Below are 27,572 nucleotides of genomic sequence, written 5' to 3'. Positions count from 1 at the left end.
ATATGATGGAAGATTATCTGACAACAAAAAGGAATGAATTACTGTTACATGCTATAAAATGGATAACCATCAAAAATTATGCTAAGTGAAAGAAAACAATCACAAAAGACAACATACTATATGATCATATCAAGTGTCCAGAATAAGCACCTCTATAGAGAGATAATAGAAAGTAGATTAATAGTGGCCTAGGGCTGGAGATGTGGAGAAATCAGGGATGACTGCTAATGGATATGGGTTTTTTGCAGGTGATGAAAATGCTCCAAAATTGATTGTGGTGATGGTTGCACAACTATAATATACTAAACCACTGAACTGTATGCATTAAATAGGTGAATTGTATGGTATAAGGATTACACCTCAATAAAGCGGTTATTATAAAAATTGCATTACAGGTGATCCCTGCCATAAATAATGCACAACAGTCTTCAGACACTGTCAGGCTTCAGTAAATACATGCAAGTGTCAAATCAACTTCTATGTTCAGCACCAAGTCTTAGAGAAATCTGACTAATCATGAACTTAAAAGCTGTACAAAATGGTTTTGTTTCCAATTCTTGGTGCAGTAATCAATAGGTTTTGATTTTATCAGAAGTTTGGCAAGAATCCATGGTAGCTCGCAGAATGCTCTAAGCAGTTTCTTCAAGTGACCCATAACACTCTTTTCTGAAGTGATTTTCCAGTACTCTCCATGAGAGGAAAATCTGAAACTCACTAAATTCATTAACCAGAAGGCTTCCTTGTGCTTTCTTGACTTCATATTTAAAAATTTTTTTCCAAACCACACTGGAAAATAACAGGATTGGAAAAGCTATCAGTCAGTTCACATTCCACTCTACCAATATCCAAAAGCCTCCTCAAATTCAGACTAGAAATTAAAACACTTCCAATGGCATCCAATCCTGTTTCTAATGCCAGTTCTACGTAACAGTTAATAATGGACACAACTAAGAAATTATAGAAATGTTGTACTAAGAATAATCATTGACCAAATAAGAATGGGACTTATTTTTAAAACTTTCTACAAGTAAAAGTCAAAATCATTCCTGGCTCCCTCTTATTTTGGTAACTTTAGTTTCTTTCTTTTTTTTTTTAATTTTAAATTTATTTTATTTCAATATATAGTACACACATCACTCCTTTAACAGTGAATTAGGGATTAAAAACAAATAAAATCCAAGGTAAAAACTGGGATTCCTTCCATTATTCTGGATTTATAATAATTATAGCCATTATAAATGTTTAGTAATAATTTACTTATGTGGCTTCTTTATATTTCTAAAACCTGATAAAAATAACCAAAAGCCAACATTATAAAAATAATTTTAATTCTGTTCTTTATAGACAAGTATACTTTAAAATATAGATTTTTTTTTCTCTTAATCTTGTTCCACTATTGGATCATGTCTCCCTAGCCCATCAAACTGTCAATTCTGATTTATAGTTGGCCTTTTCATTTCTGGGTTCCATGGCAACTCTGAAAGGAGCTGGCCAATATTACTAAAATTCAGACAGCAGTTTTCATGTCTTTGATTTTCAGCAGCTCTTCTGTAAGATTTAATATGACTTCTTAGTGCTGGGGTTTATACTCTAGAAGATGTTAACACAAACCACAGCCAGGACCAGTCTCATAGCAGGCTGGTGATGATAAAGAGGATCAAAGCCACAGAGACGGGCCAGTGGACATGAGAAGACGGTCCCTGCAGGGCACGAGAGGCAGTTCCTCCTCAGTAACTGGAAAGCCAAAATCCACAATAGGCCAGGCTCAGTGAGTACAGGGGACTCCAGTCTGATTCCAGAGACAGGCACAGACAAACGGTACTATAAAAGAGAGCTGAATGGAGGCACAGCTTTGTGCAATGTGTATTGTGTAGTAGTGATGCCCATTGCTGCCCTGGCTTCAGGACTATGTCAGATGAAAAAGAGCAAAAGTAGGCTTACAGCCAGGTAAGAAGGCCGACAGGTTCTCCACAAGTGAGGCACATATCAGTGAACCCCCGTCCACCTCCCCCGCACTCCCAGCCACTCAGGAAAATCTGCAGATGTACTACTCCATTTACAAAGGGACCCTGATTCCTACCTGTAAAATGTGATGGTTAAACTAATTGACCTCCTGCCACAATTGAGGCAGAATGGCACAATGACAAAAATAAATGTAAGACCAAATGCTGACAAGGATGAAGAGAATTTGGATCGCTCACACATACATGGCTGGTAAGAATATAAAATAGTATAGCTGCTCTGGAAAGCTTTCGTAGTTTCTTATAAAACTAAATATGTAACCATAATAGGACAGAGCACTGTACTCTTAGACATTGTCTTAGTCTGTTCAGACTGCTATAACAAAAAGATAGAAATTTATTGCTCATGGTTCTAGAGGCTGAGAAGTCCAATATCAAGGCACCAGCAAATTCAGTGTCTGGTGAGGGCCTCTTCCTCCTAGATGGCACCTCAAACAATGCAAGGAGCAAATTAAGTCCCCTCAGGCCTCTTTCATAAAGGCACTAATCCCATTCATAAGGGTGGGGCCCCCAGGACCTAATCACATCTCAAAAGCCCCACCTCCCAATACCATCACTTTGTGGGTTAAGTTTCAACATATGAATTCTGGGGGAGACACAAACCTTCAGTCCATAGCAGGTATTCCAAAAAATAAACAATCATGTTCACACAAAACCCTGTACACAAATATTCATAGCAGTTTTATTTTTATTTATTTATTTATTTATTTTGAGACAGAGTCTCACTCTGTTGCCCGGGCTAGAGTGAGTGCTGTGGCGTCAGCCTAGCTCACAGCAACCTCAAACTCCTGGGCTTAAGCGATCCTACTGCCTCAGCCTCCCAAGTAGCTGGGACTACAGGCACTTGCCACCATGCCCGGCTCATTTTTTTGTATATATATTTTTAGTTGGCCAGATAATTTCTTTCTATTTTTAGTAGAGACGGGGTCTCGCTCTTGCTGAGGCTGGTGTCAAACTCCTGACCTTGAGCAATCCACCCGCCTCGGCCTCCCAGAGGGCTGGGATTACAGGCGTGAGCCACCGCACCCGGCCCAGTTTTATTTTTAACAGCCAAAACTAGAACAACCAAACGTCCCTCAACAGGTTAAACAAACTATGATTCATCAATATCATATGATACTACTCAGCAATATAAAGGAATAAACTATTGATACACACAACAAATGGATCTCAAACAAATTATACTGAGAAAACATCCAATCTCAAAAACTTATATAAGATCCTATTTATGATGATACTCTTGAAATAACAAAATTATAGATGGAGAACAAATTAGTGGTTGCTAGGAGTTAGGGATAGTAGGAGGACAGGAGAGTGGCAATAATCGGATAACACAAGGAATCTTTTCATAATAGAACAGTTCCATATTTTAATTAAGGTAGTGATTACACAAATCTGAATGAGCTCTGGATTGTACTAATGTCAATTCCTAGTTTTGATATTAAAATATGGTAAAACTAAGTGAAAGATACATGGGACCTCCTTGTGCATACTTTTTTGCAACTCCCTGAGAATTCACAATTATTTCAAAATGAAAGTTAAAAAATATATCAGGAGCATTGGAACCATCTTGAGTTCATATTCTGGTTCTACCACTAACTATTTTGGGTAACTTAGTTGGCTATTCTGACTGAACCTTTGTTTCTCTCTGTTTAAAATAAGGATAGTAAAATTAGCTGACAGCTTAATGAGAGTTAAAAAGAGAAAAAGAAAAACATTTCATCTGAGATAAATGGGACCAGATGGCAACGTATTTTTCAAGAATGGTGCCATATTTGATGCTGCGTATGTAATTAAGTTACACACTCTACCTACAACTTTTTACAATCCATTTGTAAATGTGACCTTTCTGTAGACAAAATTAGGTTTGCACTTAAAACCATTATTATTAGAACAATAGTCATGCCTCCCTGTAGATTAGAATATTGAGGACAAGTAAACATTTTATAGTCCATAATCTGATAAAACACACCTCAAAAGGTTAAGCAAACATTCTATAAGGGAAAGTGATTTGACCTGGATTTAATGTGGTTCATTTCCACATCAAGATCAAACAAATTAATTAGCTGCTTTTTAACCAAATAAATACTAGTTCCTTTAGACAGTGAGCACTGAAAAAAAAAAACCTCAGGACTCAGCACTAGCCACTTTTCTGGGTACATCCCTTTCACAGTTAGGTTTTCCAGGTTCAATTAGCTAACGATACATAACAAAAAAACTTTCAAGATCTTGGCTGGCAACCCGACACCCTCAGGCCTACCTGGTTCCTTCTTGCAGCCTAACGGAAATTCCTGTGCCAGTCCCTGGCTGGCTGCAGACTCTCTGCCAGCCCACGTGAAGGCCGCCACCAGCCTTCAGGCAACGTCTCGCCTGGCTATGTTCTGCACTCAATCTGAACACTTTCTCTTGCCTTTTTCCAACACCAGGATGAACTGCCACTTGGCAGTTGCGGGGAAGCCACTTGGAGAGGGTGGCTAATGGTGGAAACAACAGCAACTCTGAGCCAGACTTGGGTTGAACCTTATTTGGAGAAGAGAAGGAGAAAAGACAAGACACCAAACAAACTACAGCCTAAATTCTTTTATTTAAAACAATTGTATTTGTTTATGCAATTGATGACAGCACACCATATGAAACTAATAAAAACTTTTTTTTTTAATGAGGCAAAGAGACTCGGTAATGTGGCTTTGCAAGGGCTCTGAAGTTTCATTTAAACAAAGAGTCTCCTGAAAATTTGTAATGCAGAAATTATCTCATTACCATCACACAAAAGAATGATCACCCCCCACTGCCATGGCTTCCTGCTCACAGCTGTATTGGAAGAATAGATTTACCAAGAACATTTGGAAAAAGAGTCTCTGGGCAATTTTTTTTTCGGTATGAGTTGAGAGAAAGAGCATATAATTACACATACAGCACCTCTCCCACTGAAACAGGATTAACAGACAAAGCTGTTTCTCCCCTTCTAGTCCCTCACAAAGTATAAACCTGGCATATAACAATAGCAACAAAACATAAATGATTTGGATAAGTTTTTAATTCCACCCATGCATAGTCTATGAAAATCAAAGCCTCTTTAAAGGAAATCAAAGACTTCCTTTTTACTTTACTTTGAAAATGTAAGTAGACCCCATTACATATTTAATATCCCATCCCCTCCATTTTGCTTCCTTTTCCTAAGAAATTGTTTGCTATGGGCACAGGCTTCTGTTTACTGAGATGTGGTGGTAATATGGGGAGCAACAGGAGAAAATGGCTTCCAGGAAAGGGGAAACACTGGAAAATGTGGCTAAATGTAAATGATTTCCAGAATCTGTAAACCCAAGTCTACCTACCTACCTACTAGACTTGAGGCTATGTAAGAAAGCCAGTGCTGAACCAGGAATGAGATCTGTGTGCTGGAACTGAACCTGCCCGTTTTTGTCCATAATCTAGGCTAAACAAACTCAAGCAAATTACATAAATAAATGATACAACAGGAACTAAAGGTAATACCATACACCAAAAGCCATCCAGCAGTCAGATAGGGAAGCTGCCACAGTAAAGAAAATCAGGGACTCAAACTGCTTCGCCATCTCAAGAGAAGAATCCTCAATGAGAGGTCCTTATTGTAGGTTAAAGAAGCCTAAAGGATCAAGAGAAATCAAAACTGAGAAAGATATTATATCTATGTTAGACAGACTCCACATTCCATGGCCTTGGCTATATATCTGAGGACAGTCTTTGACTAAGCTGGTAATTTTCTATCCAGTTTCTTTAACTTAAAAACTTAACCATACCTTAAAAGCGCTAGTGGTTCTTTCATTCAAAGGTTTCCCTTCATCTCTACTCTTACTGCCACCCCTCAGCTACCTCACACCTGGACGAGCAAAAGAATCTGGGCTGTGCTCTGTGGTTTCTAGCTCACTGGCCTACAAACACATACTGTGCACTACAACCACCCCACTTGTCCTCATGCTGTGCTAGAAGCAGGGGGACCAGCCAGAGGTTACCACAGCCCACTGGAAGATCATGAAGGTTCAAAAGCAAGAGACAAATAAAAGTTATAAAACTTTTACTCCTAAGGTGCACTGAAAGTCATTGTAGTATTACCTAACAATATGACCCTACCTAAGGTAAAATTTCCTCACCTATAAAATAAAGAAAGTAGATCTGATCAGTGGTTTCTCAACAGAAGTATGCTAGAAGTTCCAGGGGGTCGGGGGGGAAAGTTTCTAGGGCCACCACCAGAAGAAAGATGAGCAGATTGGCTCAGGCCTCTCTGTCCTCAGGCAGCTCCACCTGTGTCTGTTTTGTAGAGTAGGCTACAGGTGAGAATAATAATAGGTGAGAATAATTGAAGACAAGGTTCTATGAAAACTTTTCAAAGTAGACCAAACCACTCCAGGTCTCAATCACATAAGAATTAAAGTCCCATTTCACTCTAAAATTCCATGATTACCTTGCCCTTTTTTTGGACCTATTGGAAGATGATAACAAGGAGCTGTGCTTGGACTTCTTCAAATAAGCAAATCCATAGCACCAAGCAGCGTGCAAGCGCATACCGAGCGCCAAATCGGATGCACACACCACTGATGGGAAAATAATGCCACAGGATGTGTTCCTGAGCAGTTCCTCAAAGAGTCCTTTTCTCCAGTTCTACCAAGCTGAGAGAGCTTTTTCCATCAAGACACAAACTACAGTTTTTTTGGTTTGGGGTTTTGTTTTTTTTTTTTTTTTTCCTTTAGTCTGTGTCTGCAAGATAGGGCTGGGAGCTCACACTCCCACCAATCTCTACAAGAGGGTGGCTGCAGGCTGCAGCGTCCGGCCTCCTAGAGCCCCGGCTCAGATGTCTGAGGCAAGCCGGGTCTTACCCCAGAAGTTAACTCCTGCTGATAAGAAACCATTCCCAGGGCCAAACAAATCACTGTTTGATTCTTAAGGCATTCTTCACTCCTGTTTTTCTTCCTCCTCCGTCCTTCCTATAAGAAAGGTGTCTTTTAAGTATATCTACAAGGAAACCCGAACAGTTAGGCGCTTTCCCCTCTTAATTTGTTCCTTATCCCGCTGGTGATTCATGCCCTCGGCCGGCCCCTTGCTCAGCGCACTGAGGCGGCTCTGTTCTTCGCAGCTGCGGGAGGCCACGTCAGCAGGAAACAGCGCTGGCTGCCAGGTCACATTCACGACGGCCTGGAGCGCGGCAGCGCGCGGCACATGCAGCACGGGGGCTGCCTCCGCGGTTTCTCCCAGGCGCGGGGCGCGCTCGGCCCGGAGGAAAGGCTGGCCTCGGAGCAGCACCGCGAAAGAGCTCAGGGGAGACACAGAACGCTACGGTCTAGAGTTTCCCCATTTCCAAATGTTCCCCAAATATTTCCAGTTATAGAGTTATTATTTTCCCTTCTTTTTCTTCTTTTCTTAGAGGACTTACTGTACTGCATCCAAATTCATATTTGGAAAAGGCTGCCGCAAGCCAAATCAAACTTTGTCGTGGCTTTCTGGCTCCAGAGTCCGACAGAGGAAATTCTGCACACCCAACCAACCAATCGCAGCAGCCTCGACACTTGTGAGTCACGTCGGAAAACCTGACTCAGGGGCTGACACAGAAAAGTGGTCACTGCAGGTCTTTTTTCTTCTAAACACATACAGTAAATACAGTAAACAATGAAGGCATGACAAATACCATCATGACACCTCACAGAATGGATTCATGGCAAGTGGCAAACAAACTGCCCTGCACAGAGATAACCGGAATAAATGACAATACCATATTTTATGCAGCTGGCTCAGTAAGTTCCCAAATCAATCCTGCTCATGTAAACCAACATGATTAAAGGTGAATGTGCTAAAATAGCAGGGCTTCTATGCACCTAGGATACCTAAGAATTTCGTATTTTGTTGCAAATACCAGGGATTCTGTGAAAAGAAAAAATGTGATTTTTCTCAGAAACCTTACAAGTTGAGGCTTTCCTCTCTGCTCTCAGGGAAAGGGCTTCTTAAAGGACAGCCCAAATGTCAAAACTTTCTCTCCAAAAATACCAAGTTTGCTAAAGAAAATCGCCCTTCCCATGGAGATTATGAGTAGGAGAAACAGGAGAGAAAACAGGACACAGGAGGTGAAGACCCAGAGGACATGGAGAATGGTGTGTAAATGAGAAAAAAGGCACTGGATGGAGAAGAGACAGAAGCAACACAACACAACAACTGCAGAAACACAGCAAAGGCAGCTGGTCCCAGTGGTTCTGCCAGGCACTTAAGAGAGGAGGAGTTGAGTACCCCAACCACCAAGAAACCGAAATGCAAAAGGCAAGATGAAGCTTCTAAGAGGAGTCTGTAGCAACAGAGGCATTAGGAGCAAACCAGAAAAGGAAGAAAACCACACAGAGCCAGGGAGCCACATGCGGCTGCAGAACCAATTTTTTTTGTGAAGAGGAACTGGCAGCCAAAACAAATCAAAATGTTATAGGTACTTAGAGAGTTAGCGATGCAAAAGGTATTCCTTTTCATTTTCAACAATTTGTGAAAAGGAAGGCCAACAGCATCTCTAAACTGAGTGGCCACTTTATCAAACCTGTCTTCAGACAGGGACTGAGTATCTGTAAGTGGATAGCACCAGCACTTCTATTTACTGGGGAGAAAAAAATTAATATTAGGATTCTGTTGCCTTTAAATTTACTAAAAAACAAACAAATACAGTAAGTCTTCATGTAACATCATTGAAGGGTTCTTGGAAATTGCAAATTTAAGTGAAACAAGGTATAGCAGGTCCTCAAATAAAGTTGCTTTCATCAACATGGTTTCACTATAACATGAATGAGGAAAAAAACCTCATTCTGTTATACATCATTTCACTCAAGGCTGCAGCTTCCAAGAACCTATCGACAACTTTACATGAGGACTTACTGTATTTCAAGCTTAATTAGCTACCATGGGCTTTAAATAAATGCATAACATTTTCATGGAAGAAAAATACACTGATAAACTAGGATAAAACTTTAAAAGCATCTCAAAAATAAAAACCACCAAATCTCATATACTTCTGATACATCTGGAATAAATTTAAATTAGATATTATGTAAGGGAAGTATTTAGAGGAAGATCCAATTTATCTCTGGGTTAACACTGTAAGAAAAAAAAAAGGGGAGGGGGGTTGGGACAAGTAAAGAAAGCTGAATATTTTCCATATGTTATAAGAACATAACATTTATGAATTGGTTATATTGTGTTTAATAGGATAATGCTATGATAGTAAACACATAGATTGAACAATGGATAAAGCCTTGAAATCTACCCCACAGTGTAGATTTTACCAAAAGTTTAGACAAAGCAGAACAGATACAAGTGGTAACACTGGCAAACACACACACACACGTAGTATGCGTATATGACCACACATGAATACCCATACCTATACACACTTACCAAAAAAATAAATAAGACTTTGGCATAGTGAGAGACGTTTAAACTAACAAGGGCATCACAAGATTATCACTTGCATACCAGTCCTCCAAGGCATACTTAGAAGCAAGGATGTTTAAACAAATTAGTCATATTTCTACAATTGAGAAGTAGATAGACTAGAAAGCTATTCCATTTTTTCACACACACACACACACACACACACAAAATGATTACACAAACACAAAATTAGGAAAAATCCATGTCGATTTGTGATTTTTAAAGGCCTGATTAAATCTGGGTAAGAAATCAGAAATTAGTGGAAATCAGTGTATTTCATTGATTCCAAGTAACCTTTTATTCACATTTTAACATCTCCTGAAAAAGGAATACATCTTACAATCAAGTCAGTTTAATTGATGGTGTTTTCTCTTTTGTAGAGATACATAAAATAATGGCATATTTTTAAATCAATGACATAGGCATAGTGGATTTGACAAAATGATAGCAAATAATCCTAAGAAATACATGCAAAAAGGACAACTATGTGTAATAGCCCTATATTAAGAGACAATCTGCAAGGCACTCTCACCTCTTATTCGGTGGGTAAAAAAGAGGTGGATACATGGGGGAGGGGTAGTCAAGACACATGCCCTTCATCTGAGGCAGTACACCAGGATGAAAAGGTACTACTTTTCTGTTATTTAGGATTTTATCTCTACAAATAATTCCAAACTCTAAATATTAAATGACATAAAAATAAAATACACCAAATGTTTTTCTGAAATGCAATATAAACTAAATATTTATCACATTATCTTTAAAAATATACTAGGAACCAATTACATCTAAATCTCTGAAGGTGGGACCCAGGCATTGGTGGGTTTTTTTTTTTTTTAATCCCAGGCGATTCAAACATGCAGCCAGAGTTGACAACCGGCGATATAAAGCACCTCACATACAAAAGGTTTACACATACTTTTTTCTAAGCGGCAATTATTAAAACAAAGAAAAAAATACCACACTAGATAATCATCTTTCCTTTTGTTACTGGTCAAGACTAACACATGCTAACAAAATTTTAGAGAAATTCATGTAATATCTAGAGAGCCTCAAATGATAATTTAACATGTCACTTTCAAATAGAAAATCCCTGCTCTTTAAATCTGCCCACACTTGAACCTATTTAAGTAAAGCTTTAAGTATTTTCATGAAAATCACGGACATGTAAATGGCAGAGAACTCTACAGAAATTAAAGTGAGAAGATAGAAATTGGGAAGTAAAAAGAATTTTAGAAATTATCTGGCCCAATCTTCTAATTTTAAGGTGAGGAAACTGAGGCCCTGATTAATCAATAGAACCAAACTGAATGGAAAGGAAGTTAAACCTGTTATTTAGGGACTCTTCCTCTTCTCAGAGCCAGAAGGTTTTATCAGGTTTCTTCGTTTAAAAGGGAAGAGAAAAATTAAGAATACAATCAATTGATTTTTATTGTATGAATTCAAGTCCAATAACCTTTGATGTAAACCTAAGTCAATAAAAAAAAAAAAAACAGCTGCACAAAACAAAGAGTCTGTGGAAGGTACACAGTTAGTAAGATTTGTATCAAGGAAGGGAAATAGGCTTGAAATAAATTTAAAGAGGCCAGATTGGTAAGGCTATTTCAACCCTTCCTGTTGAGCCATTTCCTATGTCTCCTAAATACATTATTATCCAGAGCTACTTTTCAGCACTTTGGCTCAAATTCTAAAGAATCTCATTTTCTTCAAAGTCTGTTCTATGGTTAATTACTTGCCGTCAGACTATTCTGGTTATAGCCAAGAAATAGGTAGAATGCACCTGTTGTTCTCGAGTTACATCTGAGATGGAAGCTGGCATTCTATTCCCTTCTGAGGAATGTTAATTGCTGATACTAGCATGACAGGTGAGATGAGGAACAGAAAAATGATCAATGAAAACCCACAGAACAGTGGCAGAACTCACCTAGACCATGAGAAAAATCCTCAGCGACGTAATTGTAATTACTAATAATCAGTCTGGAAATCAACAATTTGACCCTTGAAATTAATTTTTAAAACAGGATTTTAAATTTCTACAATAGTCCACTGTCCACGTGAGAAAAAAAATATGTACAGCCAATCCTGTTTTCATGTTGCTAAGGAGTCATTCACTGACCTCTACTGCTTCTCACAGCTTGTCTCCTCTTTTCTGTAGGCAATGTTCCTCAGTTCCAGATCATTTGCTGGTGTGGAGCTCTATCTATTTTGAATTCTGAGTCACTTCCTTTTCCCCAAGTTTTATGCTTTAAAACTTTCCTGTTTCCTTAGAATACCTTACAAAGTAAAGCCAACTTCCAAATCAGTCCACCTACTTTTTATCTTCCACACTGAATTTTTTCTTTTACTGTGACACAGCTGACTGAGGGGAAGGGATGTACCTATTACTTGAATACAATGTGTGATATTACCTGTTAAGAATATTTTTCACATTTGTATAAATCTCCCAACTCAGCAATCTCCAAATACTACAGTATTAGTCATTAAACTTTAAAATATCCTAATCATATCTTTGGCAATCATATTTATTCTCATTATGTGGGAACTGAGTCAGAAAGAAAAAAATTCCTAATAAAATGGCTACTGAATTTGGACATGTAAACTCAAAAGACTATACAAACAAATCCTTTGAAAATGGAGTCCCTAGTTCAAACCACAGTTCACTAAAACTGCAATGAAGAGAGAAAAAAATTTCTGATAAGAAAAAAAAATTCTATGACCTTATGAGTGAAGAATGGTTAAGCCAACTTTTCTTTCTTATTTTTCTGCATTTACATGGACTTTTTCCTTTTGTCCATTCTGTGACCACATTTAATCCTGAGAGTCTCCTTTTTCATTTAGGAGTACAACTTCTACAAATCCCCTTTTCTTACAAGGGTCCTCAACCCCAACAATCTCCTACCTCAATTGTTCTCAGAACTCCTGAACCAAGAACATCAGAATCACCTGGGAACTTGTCAGAAATACAAATTCTTTGGCCCCACCCACCCCAGACTTTAAATCAGAAACCCTGGGGATGGAACCAGCAACTGCGTTTTAACAGGCTCTCCAGGTGATTCTGATCCAGGCTAAACTTTGAGAACCAACGTTCTACCTATCGATAATTGTCAGGGTCTGTGACTCAAGTCAAGCACCAAAATGTTTGTGGGGCAGCTACACCGCTCAAGGCACTAAGCTAGATCTATGAAGGGAACAAAGAGGGATGGAGCAGTCCCAGCCCAATTCTTTCACATAGGCAAGTGAAAACAGGGCTCAAAGCTTATTAACTTCTGAAAAACACCAACTTGGTTATTTTCTCATTTCACTTTTTTAACTCCATTCACTCTGCACAATCTTACCTATTCCAATCAACTTGAGATTTTATTTGTTTAAAAATAGGTGAGCTCTTGTGTTTACATCTAAATATGTGTAAAATAAGTCTATGTTCTGCTGAAAACAGTAAACTTATATTTCTGTTTGAGGACCCTTGTTACTTGCAGAAGTTTATAACAAAAGCTAAAGAGCAAATTTAATAGGTTCAATAAAGACAACCACCATATAGATTTTACTTAGTAAATATATTAATACAAGATAAAAGATCTTTAGACACTTCACAAAACTGCCAAACTTTTCTAAAGAAGACTAACCTGGATAAACAGCCACAGGCATGCAGCACGTGCATTGGAATGTACTTGGGAAAGCACAGCTGAGCTTCCTGAGGTATCCGGAGGGTTGGTTAACCAGAAATTCTCAGCCTCCGCTGCATATTAGAATTGCCTAGGAAGGCTTTCAAAACCACTAATGTCCAGCCCCTATCCCCTACAATCTGACAATTTCCCTGGACTTAGACAATGTGACAATTTCCTACAATTAGCCTGGATATTGGCTTTTGAATTTTTTTTTTAAGTTCCTCAAGGTAATACTGATTTGCAAAGGTTACAAACCACTGTATTAATACAATCAGTTTTTAAATTCTCAGCTGGTAGACATGTTCTTTTCCTTAGGCATATCATGCAAGAACCGTATCACTCAAAAGATGAATGCCTGACCCATACAATAAGGACTATCTTGATCTTTAAGAATAAATTAAGCAAATTAATCCCAGATCTTGATTTCTAAATTATGGGATTGCAGTGCCATGCCCTTGTTATAGTTTAACATTTTTTTACTATTTCATGCTTACACTCAAAGACAATTTAAGTATAAACGGTTGATTATACTACCTGCAAAGATTGTTCTTCTTCAATAGCAGACAAGTTCTAACTGTATCTCAACACTGAACCAATCAAACTTCAAATCTGAATAACTGTCAAAGACTTGGTACTTCAAGAAAATAACAAGCAACGAGTTTAATTTGACATTTAATAAGATAAATGCATGTGTGAGTGTGTTTACCCACTTTAATGAGAACCACAAAATGAAATGGGAAACAAAATTCATCTGATCATTCACTAACAGAGAATAACATATTCACTCAAAGATACACTGAGAAAAATGCTTATATTCTGATCTTTTAAAATTTCCTCTCCTATTTCTTTCCAAAGACTTTTCTTCCCTTGATGCTAGGCTTCCTCTTCTTGTCAGTCTGAAGTAGAAATTATAATCTACTAATACTTAGAAACTTTTTAAATAAGTGAAAACGTGGAGATTCCTATAGCTAGAAAGCTACCCAAAAAGTGGTGGTAACTCTGACTCTATACATTGCAATGTATAGTGTCCCTAAAGGTGTGATATTTAAATTATGGAATGTTTTCTTGAATACTTGGGGAAAAAAACCTTTTCTCTCCAAATTGCACCCCTCCCCCCAAAAAAAGTGTGTGGGGGTGGGAGGATAGTCATAGCCAACTGCACAAGAAATGTGGGGTATATTCAAAAAACCCAAATCAGGAATCATAAAGAAAAGACAGCCCCAGGAATGTGGACAATTTTAAGGCCAGTTTTCTCCATATTTGGATGGGTCCAAGAAAGAAGCATTAAAACATATTCCCCATTTACACAACTATCTTCCTCACAAATAGTGTGCAGAATAGTGTGTTTTCAAAAGTTACTGAAAACTGTCTTCAGAGAGGGAAGTGGAGGAAAAGAAAAAAAACCTATTTTAAAAATAAAGTTTGTCTTTTTTTTTTTACCCTTTTTTGTTAATCTTAATGCTTGTCCATTTAGGAGAGAGAGAGTAAAAATGTTTAGTATTCTCATTTACGTTAAAGGAAAAAAATTTTTCTAAGATATCATATTCCACCTATCTGAGGGAAATATACGATTCCTCCAAGGCCCCTGTGAGACTCCTCCCCTCACTCTCTCTCCAGTGTACCTCATTGGTCACCAAGTCATGCCCAGCTCCTAAACATCTCTAGTATCTGTTCCCGCTTCCACATCCCACCACAACTGCACTCACCCAGGCTGGCCTCCTGCCCCTCCCTGCCACCTATCTCACCCCCGACCCGCACTTTCAATCACACTGTTGATGGAGAAAGAGGAAAAACTTCATTTAACCAACTTCATTTAACTCAGTAACCAGGCTCACAATTTAAAAGGTACTCTGTTCATGCATCTGACACAGAGTTTATTGAGAGTTTACTACCACAGATAAATGCTATAATTTTTAACTGTAAGAAAACATTAATGAAATATTAATGAATAATCTGAATTAAAATATTTGCTAATACAAAAAATATAAGGTCTGACAAAAAGCTGATGTATCTTTTAGTATTAAACAGACTAAAAAATACTTTCTAAGGTGTTCCCAGCCTATTCCCACAAAAGAAAAAAGTTATTAAAAGAATGAATACAATAAGGATTCCCACATGCTTTTTACAGGCAAGAGAAACTAATTCATGTATTGGAATTCTTCAGAATTTTTTTTTTTTTTTAAACACACTCATGCTTACATTCCTTACCTTAATGTGAGAAACTAAGATAAACAAAATTAACCATCTAAGCACAATAAAAAAGAAAGAAAAAAAACTTCTCCGAATTAACTATGAGAATTTTTCCAACATTTTGACATGAATCTCTAGTAGTATGGCTATAATCTGGATGTTTGTGTCACTCTCAAAATTCATATGTTGAACTAATCCCGAAAGTGACAATATTATAATGGGGACCTTTGGGAGGTGACTAGGACCTGAGGGCAGGGCCTTCATGAGTGAGAGCAGTGCCCTTATATAAGAAGCCCAAGAAGACCCCTAGACCTTTCCACCCTATGAGGACACAGTGAGAAACTGCCATCTATGAGCCGGAAAGCAGGCCCTCATCAGACACCGAATATGCCAGTGTCTTGATGTGAAGACTTCCCAGCCTCCAGAACTGTGAGAAATCAATTCTGTTGTTTGTAAGCCACCTAGTCTATCGTATTTTTGTTACAGCAGCCCAAATGGACTAAGACACTTATATTAGGCAATGACTTTCCTTTATTCTGAAGGCCTAGTATGTGTGGGATAGGCACTGGGTACAAAGATGGCTAAGACTTGACCCTTACCCTTGAAGAACTCAATCCAGTCTTCTTTAAAGACATTTCTAACATGAACTTTTCTATTTCAGGTTGTAAGTGTAAGAACAAGAGTAAAAAATACAGAAAGAATAAAGCAGGAACTAAAAGACTACAAGCTGTGAAATAAAATGTGGCAGACAACTGTGGTAACACTATTTGCTCTTCTGAACTATCTGACATGCAAGAATCTGTGACATTTAAAGAACTCCAACCAGTGGTACCTTCAGAGATGACATTTTAATTGTTTAACAAGCCAGAAAGACAAAAGGGTTCAGAAGCTAAACTTCCACTCCATATTTTTAAACATATTATTTTGAAGTATAAGGACTGAAACATGAAGACATCTAAAAAATCCTAATAAGGAACTCATAACTCAAGTTCACATAGGCTTTATGAAATGCTTTAAACTGATAGACAACAAAAATGAAGGGGGGTACAATGCCTACCCATGATGAAGACCTGGAGTTTACTAATGGTTCCTGTTTACTGGGCCCTTACTATGACTCAGAAACTGTTCTCGGTGCTTTCTACACAGTAACTCATTAATACTCACAGCAGTCCTTCAAGACAGATAATATTACTCCAGTTCTACAGAAAGGAAACTGAGGTGTAGAGAAGTTAAGTAACTCATTTTACAATAAACAACACACAGAGGATTTCTAAACCAGGCAATCTCACTCCAAAACCCATAATGATCTTAGCAATATGCCTACCACCCCCTCAGTATTGCCCCAGGGCAGGATGCACTAAAAATTAAAAGTAGTCCAAAATTTAATGGAAATGTAAAAGCCAAGGCCTAAAGGAGAGTCATAATAATGGAACTGCTTTATTGAGTACAGTAAGAGGTTATAACCTCTGTGAATATGGCTGCTGAGCATGGTATGAGAGTTAACTGCCATTATCCAGAAGAAAAAAGCAACACCTGAAGCCTCAACTAAAACAAAATTTGCTTTAAATGCATGGAACACTGGACCCACTGTTTTAGCTACAATCCTGTATCTGATCAGTACACATAGTCCCATAAACCTTCATCTAAAATGTTTGAACTGGTGCCATCACCAGCAGCCTGATGAAAGCACATCTATTATAGGTAAGCGATGAAATGGAGACTAAAACTTCAACTAATTTCCACAGTAGGGCAATCAAGTCATTGCCCACAATTAATCATGCCATCTCTTTAGGAAAAAAACAATCAGCAAAGCTGTACACATAACTAGATCGTGATGGTGATAACAATGGCATTCAGAATGGATTATCTCTCAGCCCCATAAGATAAGTACTATCACTGTCCCCATTTTAAGGAAGGAAACTGAGGCTAAGAGGTTAAGCATTAGCCAGCAAGCAACCAGGGATTCATACTACAAAGCCTTACTCTGAAACTGAATACCAGTTAATCTACATCTTTTAACAAATCAAATCACTAAAACTCTATTTGAAGAAAAAGACCAAAGAAAGTCTGATGATATAACTTTGGATGAAGTTTTTGTCTAATGGTTTAAAATTCCATAATTATGTAAATATAAGAATAGATATAAAAATCAAGATACCTGGGAGGGGAAAAAGGAGAAAGGCAGAAAGCACCAGACAGACACACTGGGGACCTCCCTTGAGAGGGACTTAAAACCTCCTGGGGAAGCAACATACTTTGGCACTGATGTACCCTAACCCAGTCTATGATGTGCCCTAACCCACTCAATCCCGGAGAGATGACAGTTGTGCATATGTAGGCTTTCCTCCCATTCCTTCCATTAACTGGACTTTCTGCTCTGGGCCCATCAGCATTTACCAGCCTTTGTGGTCACCACCCTGCTGGTAAACTTCCAGTTATTCAGCAGCAAGGTCTTGTGTGTAAAGGGGCCTTTCAGGTTAGCATATGGAATGCCTATTTGTAACAAACAGCTGTGCATCAGTCCATGTCTGAAGGAAAAGCTATTATACATCATCATGTACAAAATAAAGTGTCCAAACATTTCAGAGCTCAAGTATACTCCAGCAAGCTAAAAGTGATTTTTCTCCAATATTACATAAGGAAATGTAACTCTAATCATGGTGAACAGAAAAAAAATCTCATAAAGCAAATGTATGCACACACACGTAAATATGTTGTGTACACACAAACACAGGTAAAAGACCGATTTGTCTTAAAGCTAAAGAGTTGTAAGATGAGCTGGAAAGTTAGTGGAGGAATTCAAATTTTCCCAGAAACTGAGACTCTCTTAGCTTACAGCCTCCGTGGAGAGCTGTGAACTAACTCTTACCAAATGTAGCTTTTGATCAGTCAGAAAAATGGGCACAACACCAGGGCTAGCCTGTGCAAAAGACCTGATATTTTCAATTCTAAAAGATTTTCCAAAGGAGGTCTAACTGTTCTCCCAAATAAGACCTAACCATTCACAGTAACACTTCAGCTTGTTAACAATCCCTCACAAATCCCCCAAATGCAAAAAAAATGGGTTTTTAAGGCAGTTTCTTGTGTAAACAAACAAGCTCCTAAAATCCTAATCTTGTCATAGGAAGAAATATTTCCATTTATAATACGTTCTACAAATAATTAAATACAATCAAATATTAATTCCTATTCAATATAATGAAAGTTTGCAAATATTTACAAGGATTTAATGCATTCATACTACAATAATTTTACTTTCAAATCACCCAAATATTTTTGATCAAAAAGTCATTTGCAAATTTAAGCCAAGGCAAAGGTTCACTTCAACCTCTGAAGACAGACTTCATTTGCAACAGGTCCTCTTCCTGATTTTAAGCTAATAAAACAGGAACTTCTCATTTATATGGAGAGTATGTGTTAAAAGAGTAGACCATATAGAAGCTTTGCTTTTGAAATTATAGTCTCCCTCAGCTTGTAAAACCAAGCTATGACACCATTCACGTCATTGCACAATAAACAAAGCAAGAGACAACCCTAGGACCTGTCATAAAATTCTTAGAAAGAATGACAGGTCACTATTTCAATGTGCCAAAGAAGTCTAATAAATGCACTTAAAGCACCACATAGGACAACAAAGTAAGATTAAGGTCCCTATGACATTCTGGATGCTGAATCATACATGGAGGGAGAGGGATGAGAGAGGAACAAGGAAATCCAGAAAGGCGAACAGCTCTCAATGGAACCATTCACACACAGAGCCACTGGGCAGAGCGTGGTGTTCATCAATGATATAGTTCTCACACTCACTGGGGCAGGGGGAGAATTAGACACAGAGCTGAAGAAGGCTTAAGGCTTAAGAAAGAGAGGAATAAATTTCACCTTTTAATGGCTTCAAAGCTACAGCCACCTCAGAGTAGGGCCCTCTTGAAGTCCCCCTGTCCTACCCACACCCGGCATTCTGCTGTCATGTAGTCATTTTGAGGTTTCAACCAGCTTAACACAAGTTAGCAGAGCAAATCACGATAGCAAAAGACACCTAAAATATTTTGGACAAAAAATTGGCAGCTAAATATCTTTAAATGTCATTACTTATTAAAATAATGATGCTTCTTAAGCATTTTACTTTAATCTGGGTTTTTTTTAAATCACCATGATGCTCACTTATTTTCTTCAGGCTCATAATTTTTATATAAAATGAATAAAAGATTCCAGTATTCATATAGGGTCATTATAATAGTTCTTTAGAATTTAAACTTGTTTCTCTAATGGAAACTCATTAGCTTAAATTAACAATGCAACTTGAAATTTGGAAGTTCTTCTATAGAGACTCTAGAGACCATTAAAAGCACATAACTAAACATCTTTAAGCTCCCACCAGAGGAGTAAAATTTAAAAGAAAAATCATCATGCCTGATGTAATAACAGAGCCAGTTCACAGTCCAGTCAGTAATTATTACAAGGCTGTGTAGCTGGGAGGTGGGTTGGAGGATATACTGTCTCCTGCCACAACTGAACTTGCAGTCTAATTCAAAGGAGTGTATTTCTACAACAACCAGACTGTGCAGTGCTACCTCTACCTGCACCTCCAGAATTCAGAGAAAGGTCAGGATGGACTGCTCCTGGAAAAGACAGACCCAGAGCCCTAAAGGAAGTATGATATTTGTTTTGGCTGGAGTCCTTTACAGGGAGCAGATAAAAAGATGGCATGTGTGGACAGGAAGGAAGGCTGCACTGCCAGCACCTCAGCCCAGACAAGGATATGAAAATAATGGAAGAGACCCATGGCTGCCCTCTATTAATTCCTGAATTTAAGCAGAGGCAAGGATTCATACTGATTGCTAAGATTCTTTTTTCCTAACAACTGGCTCTTTATACAATTTCATCTGGCCTAGGGGGAAAAAAATCTTTTGTCTAGGATGCCATAGGTATAGCGCTGCCTCCAAGTGAGAATAAACTATGACATTCTGTGGCCCCTTCAAGACCTGTGATTCATGTTTCATGGAAATTACTGAGAAATATTCCATTAGAAATGAATCTGCTTTCACAGCATATTATGTTTCCTGTGTTTTTCTTCATTATCACCAAGGACATTCCCATAAAAACAAAATTTTGTTTTTTCCCAGAGTAACCATATTCTTCTATATTCATTTGCTCTCAACTTCCAAACTGCCTTTTAATGATATCACAATGAACTTCTGGGGTCTTTCTAGTAACGTCATAAATGTCCTACGGAGAAAATTATAAGGTTAACAAATTCAATTACAAGCAAAGGGGGCTGACTTCATATGATGTGATTTCAAAGTTTCCAGGAAGGCCCAGCAAACAACGCCATTCCCAAATCCCCCCAAAGCAGTCCCTAATCTGCTGGCTGGTGTTGAAATAGCAAAGTTATTAGGCTGACAGTTTCAACCATGGCATAAGCAGTGGGCGTGACTTTAAAATTTCAAGGAAGGCCACCACTACCAACCACCTACCTGCCCCCCAATAAAAAAAAAACCTCCCCATCTGCTGGTGGCATTGAAAGAGCTTAACTAGAGCTTCTTTCTTTTAAATTTAATCTCTAATAAAATGCAAATGCTTCTTTCAGAAGTTTCCATTACAATATGACTCAATTTCAGATCCTTTCCTAACAGGTTTTAAAAAACAAAGAACTGCCTCCTACTGTACTAGTCCTCTCCCATTGTCCTCCTCCTCTCCCAGAAGCCGGAGCTACAATCCCCACCTACAAGATGAGCCCACCCCAAATATGAGCCCAATCCTGACTTTGGGCAGAAATAACTTGAGTTATAAACCAATACTCCCTGCATCACACTGTCTACTAGCCTGACCCTAAACCAGTACCATCTTAGTTCTGTTAACAAGGTGCCTATGCCTCTTACTCTCAAGACCCAGTCTCTACCACACACCTGTGTTCTGCAGACCATCTCTGTCTGTCTCATTCTGGCCATCTGAATACTCATCCTGGTATCCTGCCCTGAATCCTGTTACTCCAGGAACAGGAACTCACCTTATTTTTGTCAAGAGAATAGAGTCCCCCCTGATGTAAAGCCATAGAGTAGGGCAATAAAGAACTCAGGCTCTGAAGTCAGACATACCAGGAATGAAAACTCAGCTCTGCCTCTTTTAACTATGGGAATGTTCTACAGGCCTCAGCTTCCTCAAGTATACCTTCATACTCACTTAAGGAAAGAATGCATAACATAGCCTGAGAGCTGAATAAATGTGAGTAATGATAAAGATGTTAATCACAGTAACAGTGAGGAGGACATAATAACTTGTGCTGGAATTTATAAATGCACTGCCTATTTCCACATTCTCCATTGCTATGCTTACCTACGTGAAGTGAAGCATTCACTAACTCATACTAGAACTCAAATGAAGGCTTTTTTATTTTTCGCCTGGGTGAATTCCTGTTATACATTAGTGGCAGTCAATGAATCTGGACTGACTTTCCTTTCAGTTACTGCAGTTCATCCTATTACCACAGTGCTTCCCAAGCCCTAGCAAAGCACTTGGTTCCAGGTCCTGGTCTCTCTCACTCTGTCCTGCGCCATTTCAATCAACTGGGCCAGGTACCACCATGCCCTAAATGAAGTTATCCATAGTATCTGGATCTTCAGAAGAGAACAAAGAATAGGAAGGTTGGGGAAAGCCAAAGATAAATGGCTACATAATTCTGGTTTAGTCAAACGCATTCTTGAAATCACTGGAAGGAGTGTTAGTGTCACTTATCTCCAAATATCATCATGAATAAACACAAAGCTCCCATTGTGAACAGAGCAATATACTTGCAACATTTCCTGCAGAGTGCACCAGTTACTGACATAGACTAAAAAAAAAAAAAGTGGGGAAGAGGCTAACTCCATGAATATATATACACACACAACATATATATGTATGCATATACTGCATATGTATACATACACACACACTCCTTACACACCAAAAATTAAACTCAGGTGGCATGAAAGAGTGGATTTTACGTATGTTCATCTATTCAGAGAGTTCCTTTTATAGATTCTATTACACATACTCAGTTGTAGAGGGTCATTGTCTATCAACCAATTCATAGGGCTCCAATGTTAACACAACCAGAGGCTCAACTGCCTTTCTTACTGAACCTCAGCTTTATTCTATATAGGTGACTTTCATCTAGTTTTTCCAGTGTGATTTTTTTTTAAAGCTACAGAGTAGATTATGAAGATTCAATTGTTGACCACATCCATTTATTATAGTACCATAAGTAATAGAAGATTCTATATCCCATACTATTTTAAAATATTCCCTCTCTTCCTTGACCTGAAATTTCTCCACATTGTTCATCAACAAAGTTGATGACAACAAAGACTAAGTTTTGTTTTTAAATGGTTTAGAATTCCAAAGATCAATTTCAGGGACAGAATAGTCAGAGAAATGCAATAAGAAAGAATCATTGATTAAGCGATTAAATCATTTCACATTAACTTCAATTAAAACTGACACTTGAATCTTCAAAACACACTCATTTTTCAAGAAAAATTTTTCTCAACTTTTGTTCTTACAGATACCCAAAAAAAGTAGTGAAACTACAATGTAACATACTCTGCTATTATGCAAGGCAAAAGAAACCATCTGTTTTTATGCAGCTCATTATGGGAAACTAAAACTAAAGCGTATTTCCCCTACTTTATGTATTGGTAAACAAGTCCAGGTATTAAAAACAAGGCCTCTGATCAGATACCAATCCAAGCAATAACCTAATAAATGATCTCAATTACATGCCAATTTACCATTTGCTCCATAATCCCAATCACTGCCAAAAAGAGCCATCACAACAGGGCCTTTTAACACAGCAGTGTTCACAGGCTAATGTCAGATCTGAATTGATCTTCCCACACAGAACTTCATATGGATGGAAGTATCTACATCATTTCTTCCCAAAGTAAATTACAGAGAAAAGGCATCAGTATTACACAAACTAGAAATTAATAAATGCCCTAGTAGCTCTACTTAAAGAACTACATCCATGGAGCTTCACCTATACCTGGAACTTACATAGATGACAAGTATCTGGACTCTGAACTAATGTGGGAGGAACATGAATCACTGGGGGCCGAAGGGTAGACTGTTGGGAGGCTTTCCAGGAGGGCCCCCAATGCCCTGCCTCCTGGTATTCACACCTTGTGCAATCCCCTATCTTGAGTATGGGTTGTTGCTGGCTCTGATGAATCTAGCTGCCATAATACAAGCTTCCTACCCCTCCCTATGGAGAAGCCCACTTAACAAGGAACTGAGGGAAACTTCCTACCAATAGTTCCCCAAAACTAAATCCTGCCAACAACCTCTTGAGTGAGCCTGGAAGCAGATTCACCCCAGACATGCCTTAAGATGACTGCTGCCCTAGCTCACACCTTGACTTTATCTTTTTGAGAAGTCCAGAGTCACAGGGCACAGCTAAGCTGTGCCCAAGGGCCTGACCCACAGAAAATGTGAGATAATAAATGTTGTTTTAAGCCACTAAATTTTGGGGTAATTTGTTATTCATCAATAAATAACAGATATCCAATACAGATTTTACCACTAAAAGTATCGTTTGGATAGGATCACAATATATACTTAAGACTATGTGACAAAAACAATAAAAATAAAGATGCAAGATATATTTGACTTCTAGAAAATCATATGCAGACTCACAGAGAAAAACATTACTTCCTTTAAATAATATAGGAAAAATCTTTTGATTAGAATGTTTGCCAAAAACTTCCTTACCTTGAATGCACTGAAGTGTTCCATCCTCTGCTCTTATTGTAAAAGTCTCACCTGGATTAACTTGAACAAGAATAACCTGCCAAAATAACACATTAATTTCAATTTAATGCTAGAATATCTGGGATTTTTCTTCAAGTTTTATTAACTAAATTTATATACTAGACAGGAAGTATGTGGCACAGAATCTTGCATAAACACAAAGTCTTAAACCTGGTTCAAACTGGGGGATGAGGGGGTAAGAGAAGTACATGCATTTGAATTTAGCTAAGTGAATTCTCCTATGTTGCTTATAATGCTATGCAACTAAAAAAGTCAAGAAACCTTTTCTTTGGAAAGTCCAATTCCTTTTTGTCTTTCATGAATTTAGAAACAACATTTAAGGGAAAAAACAACATTTAAGGGAAAAAAGACCAGAAACTATACTTATAAAGAAAAACTGCATCTAGAAATGAGATTCTGACCTCATACTATTGCATATTGTTCCCATACTATAACTGACCTGCGTTATATGATTCTACTATGTGACAACAGAAAGTAAATTATAAAAAAAAATGTTTGAAAAAAGAAGTAGCTATGTACAGGATCTTGAAACAATAATGAGCAGTATAAAATAAATGACTATTTTAAATAAGCCCCATCACCAAACACTCAAATGTTTAAATTATCTAAAGTCAGCGTTTTAATTATATGAACATAAATATTTAATAGTAGCAGACAATTTCCAAAAGACTAGACCGTGAGTGGCAATGGCAAAATATGTTCTTTTAGCAGCCTCATAGTTTTCGTTCTAATCAAAGGATATCAAAAGGAAAAATTACTAATTTATATCTAAATACAAGTTAAAGGACATAATCCAAACTTAAAATCTGTAGTTAAAAAATCACAATGTACAAGGTTAATGCTATTAAAATAATCACTACGTATTTCTAGAAATTGACAGGACGGCAGTGTCACATTTATCCTATAGTTCTTGGAGCAAGTCTTCTTCTTTCCTGGCTTGAAGGCATCAAACATACTGTTCCCTCTCCCTGCAATGCTCTTCCTGTACTCCCTCATCTCTGCCCACCACTCACCTTACCCCTCCTCCAGCCACCAGCTAACATCTATTCATCCTTCCCAGCTTAAGACATGGCATTTGACTCTCAAATAGGTCAGTTCTCCAGATTACATGTTCCCCCAAAAAACAAAACAAAAAAACCTACTCTACTTCTTTCTGGAATTGCAATTAACTAACTAAGCAACTATTTTAGTGTCTGTCTTTCCTTCTTTAATCAAGGCACTACTATAGGGATAAGATCAGACTTCCTAGCCTCATGCCTGGGATAGAGTAACTGCCCAAAAACTACTTTTACAGAATGAATGAAAGTCATAAAACAAGGAAAACAATGACACACAATTATTTTAACTTAGAAATTAAGCTTTTATAAGACGAAATTTAAAAGTTAACTTTACGTAGTACGTATACCATAATTTATCTGTTTTGTAAAACTATTGATACCAAAATCATTCCATCTTTAAAAACTAAATCTTTAATATCCATGTATTTTGCTGCTTCTAATAATTCACCAAAGGAAACACTGCTGGAATACTAAAACTTTAAAAATCTGAAAATACATGAACTAGAAAAAAACAGGATCATTCAGGGAAAAGCAGTCTAAGCTTCATTCCTGGTATTTCACATTACCTTGAATTGTAACAGTTATCTCAAGGTAATTTATTTTTGCTGTACAATAACTATGTCAATAATCTCTCAGTCTGTAGTATTCAAATTCTCCCAATGTAAATACACTGGGCCATTTTAACAACTCAAAGGGAAATCTCTTCAAATCTCTAGCTATTAAAATATCTGAATTACTTTGATACCGAGCTTTTAAAGTCACTCCTTTAACATGAAAACCATTTGAGTTAGCTTTATTTTTACAACAATATACAGCAGAACTCAACTACAGTGGAATAAAACAACACTTCAATAAAGGGAATTGGCCATATCTTTTTGAAAGTCCTTAGACCAATTCTATAATAGCATTACGGTAATAGAGCAGAAACCATCTGCTTTGTGTTTAAACCTCTTTGGATAGGATTATAATATATGCCCATGGAATTAATTAGTTGGAAAAAAGAATAAGTGGACAACAAGACTCTATGTCCCAGGATTTTCTCTGACAATCCCAAATTCATATATTCTCTTCTACCACACTCATAATCCTCAGAAAATGTGTCCTGAATACTGGTTCTGAATATACAATTTACCAGTATTATGGGAAGTCCCAGGCAAAAAAAAGGATTTCTGAATTGGGATATGTTCCAGACTGTCACATTATCTGCTTTATCATATTGCACAAGAAGTGTCTGTAACTTCCTTAGCAGTCACTGACACCTAGCCACAATTCAAGAAATGGCCCAGAGGCATCCAGCCTTCCAAGTCCACTTATGCCTTCTCCCCCTGATTAGCGAGTCCAATTTCTGACCCCCACCCCACTTCTTCAGGGAGAAAGATGATAGGTAAAGGGCTTTTAAGCATCCTGCTAAAATATGACATCTCTTCAAATGTTTAGTTCCTGTAATTTTCACTGCTGCTGAGTTGCTATGGCAACCAGATTATAATCTACCAAGTTACCTCAGAAACCAGGCAAATCTCCTGTGTCCCAATATCAATTTTTCCTAGTAAGAACAAAAGTCATTATTTGAACAAACCATATTCATCTTGGCACCAAAATATTTTAAAAGAAAGCATTTTATTATACTGAGGGAGGCTGACCACCTTGCTGTTTTCACCATCCATAAGGCAGAGATAAAAATAAAGTTTTGACACACACCAGCCAAATGACCAGTCCTGACAGCAGACATGAATGAGCCGGCCTTGCATCACACAGCCTTGAGGAGCATGAGTCACACCCTGGCAGACACATGGCACTTAACCTTTTGTATCATACAAGTCAGTCAATGTCTCCCTCCATCCAGTCACAAAGCAGATATAACTGCTACAATTTCTCCTAAATATAAAACGTACGCCGTAACATTGCTGTCCAAACATCATTTTTTGTCCACTTACTAAGCATTTCCTGCTTTTCCAAAGTCAGCATTAAAACAATCCATATTGTATTCTGTGTCTCGTCAGAAGAGGGAAAAAGACAAAGATTTTAACCACTAATATTTTTTCCCTAGAGATGTGAAAATAAAACCATGATAGTCAAATCATAGGAACGTACTTTAGGCTCCTATTGCTTCACCAGATCTGTTTCAAAACCATTAGGGCTACATGAGCCAAGAAGCCTGAAATAAACGGAAGGCAGTTTATCAAGGCTTAATGAAAAATAAGTGACCACTCTTCCAAAGTCTAAAGAAACAACAAACCAAGAATTAGAATTAATATAATTGAGCAAACACAGCAGGGAATGTTTTACCCAACAGGAAAACTGAAACAAGGTACACCATCTTTCCTTACAGGTATAAATCTAAATCTGTTTTTCACTCATTAAAAGAAGAAAAGGAAAGCTACTTTTGCAATTTAAAC

The 27,572-nt window shown here is 37.8% G+C and overlaps 1 protein-coding gene across 6 annotated transcripts in view; it reads right to left on the bottom strand.

The window, feature by feature from the left end:
• The window catches only part of FNDC3B (fibronectin type III domain containing 3B), a 322,862-nt gene that overhangs the window by 212,347 nt on the left and 82,943 nt on the right, over window positions 1–27,572 (bottom strand). For 3 of the 6 annotated variants that reach the window (XM_045539669.1, XM_045539671.1, XM_045539670.1), the window contains one exon: window positions 24,059–24,134. The exons of the other annotated variants lie outside the window; for them this stretch is intronic. In XM_045539669.1, coding sequence (XP_045395625.1) covers window positions 24,059–24,134 — 76 coding nt within the window. The remainder of the gene's footprint in view (window positions 1–24,058; window positions 24,135–27,572) is intronic. 6 annotated transcript variants of the gene reach the window in all.

Source organism: Lemur catta, chromosome 1 (genome assembly GCF_020740605.2).
Source record: "Lemur catta isolate mLemCat1 chromosome 1, mLemCat1.pri, whole genome shotgun sequence".
In the NCBI taxonomy this organism is placed as follows: domain Eukaryota; kingdom Metazoa; phylum Chordata; class Mammalia; order Primates; family Lemuridae; genus Lemur; species Lemur catta.
Note: the sequence above shows the minus strand (reverse complement) of the source record. Positions and strands in the feature narration are given on the sequence as shown.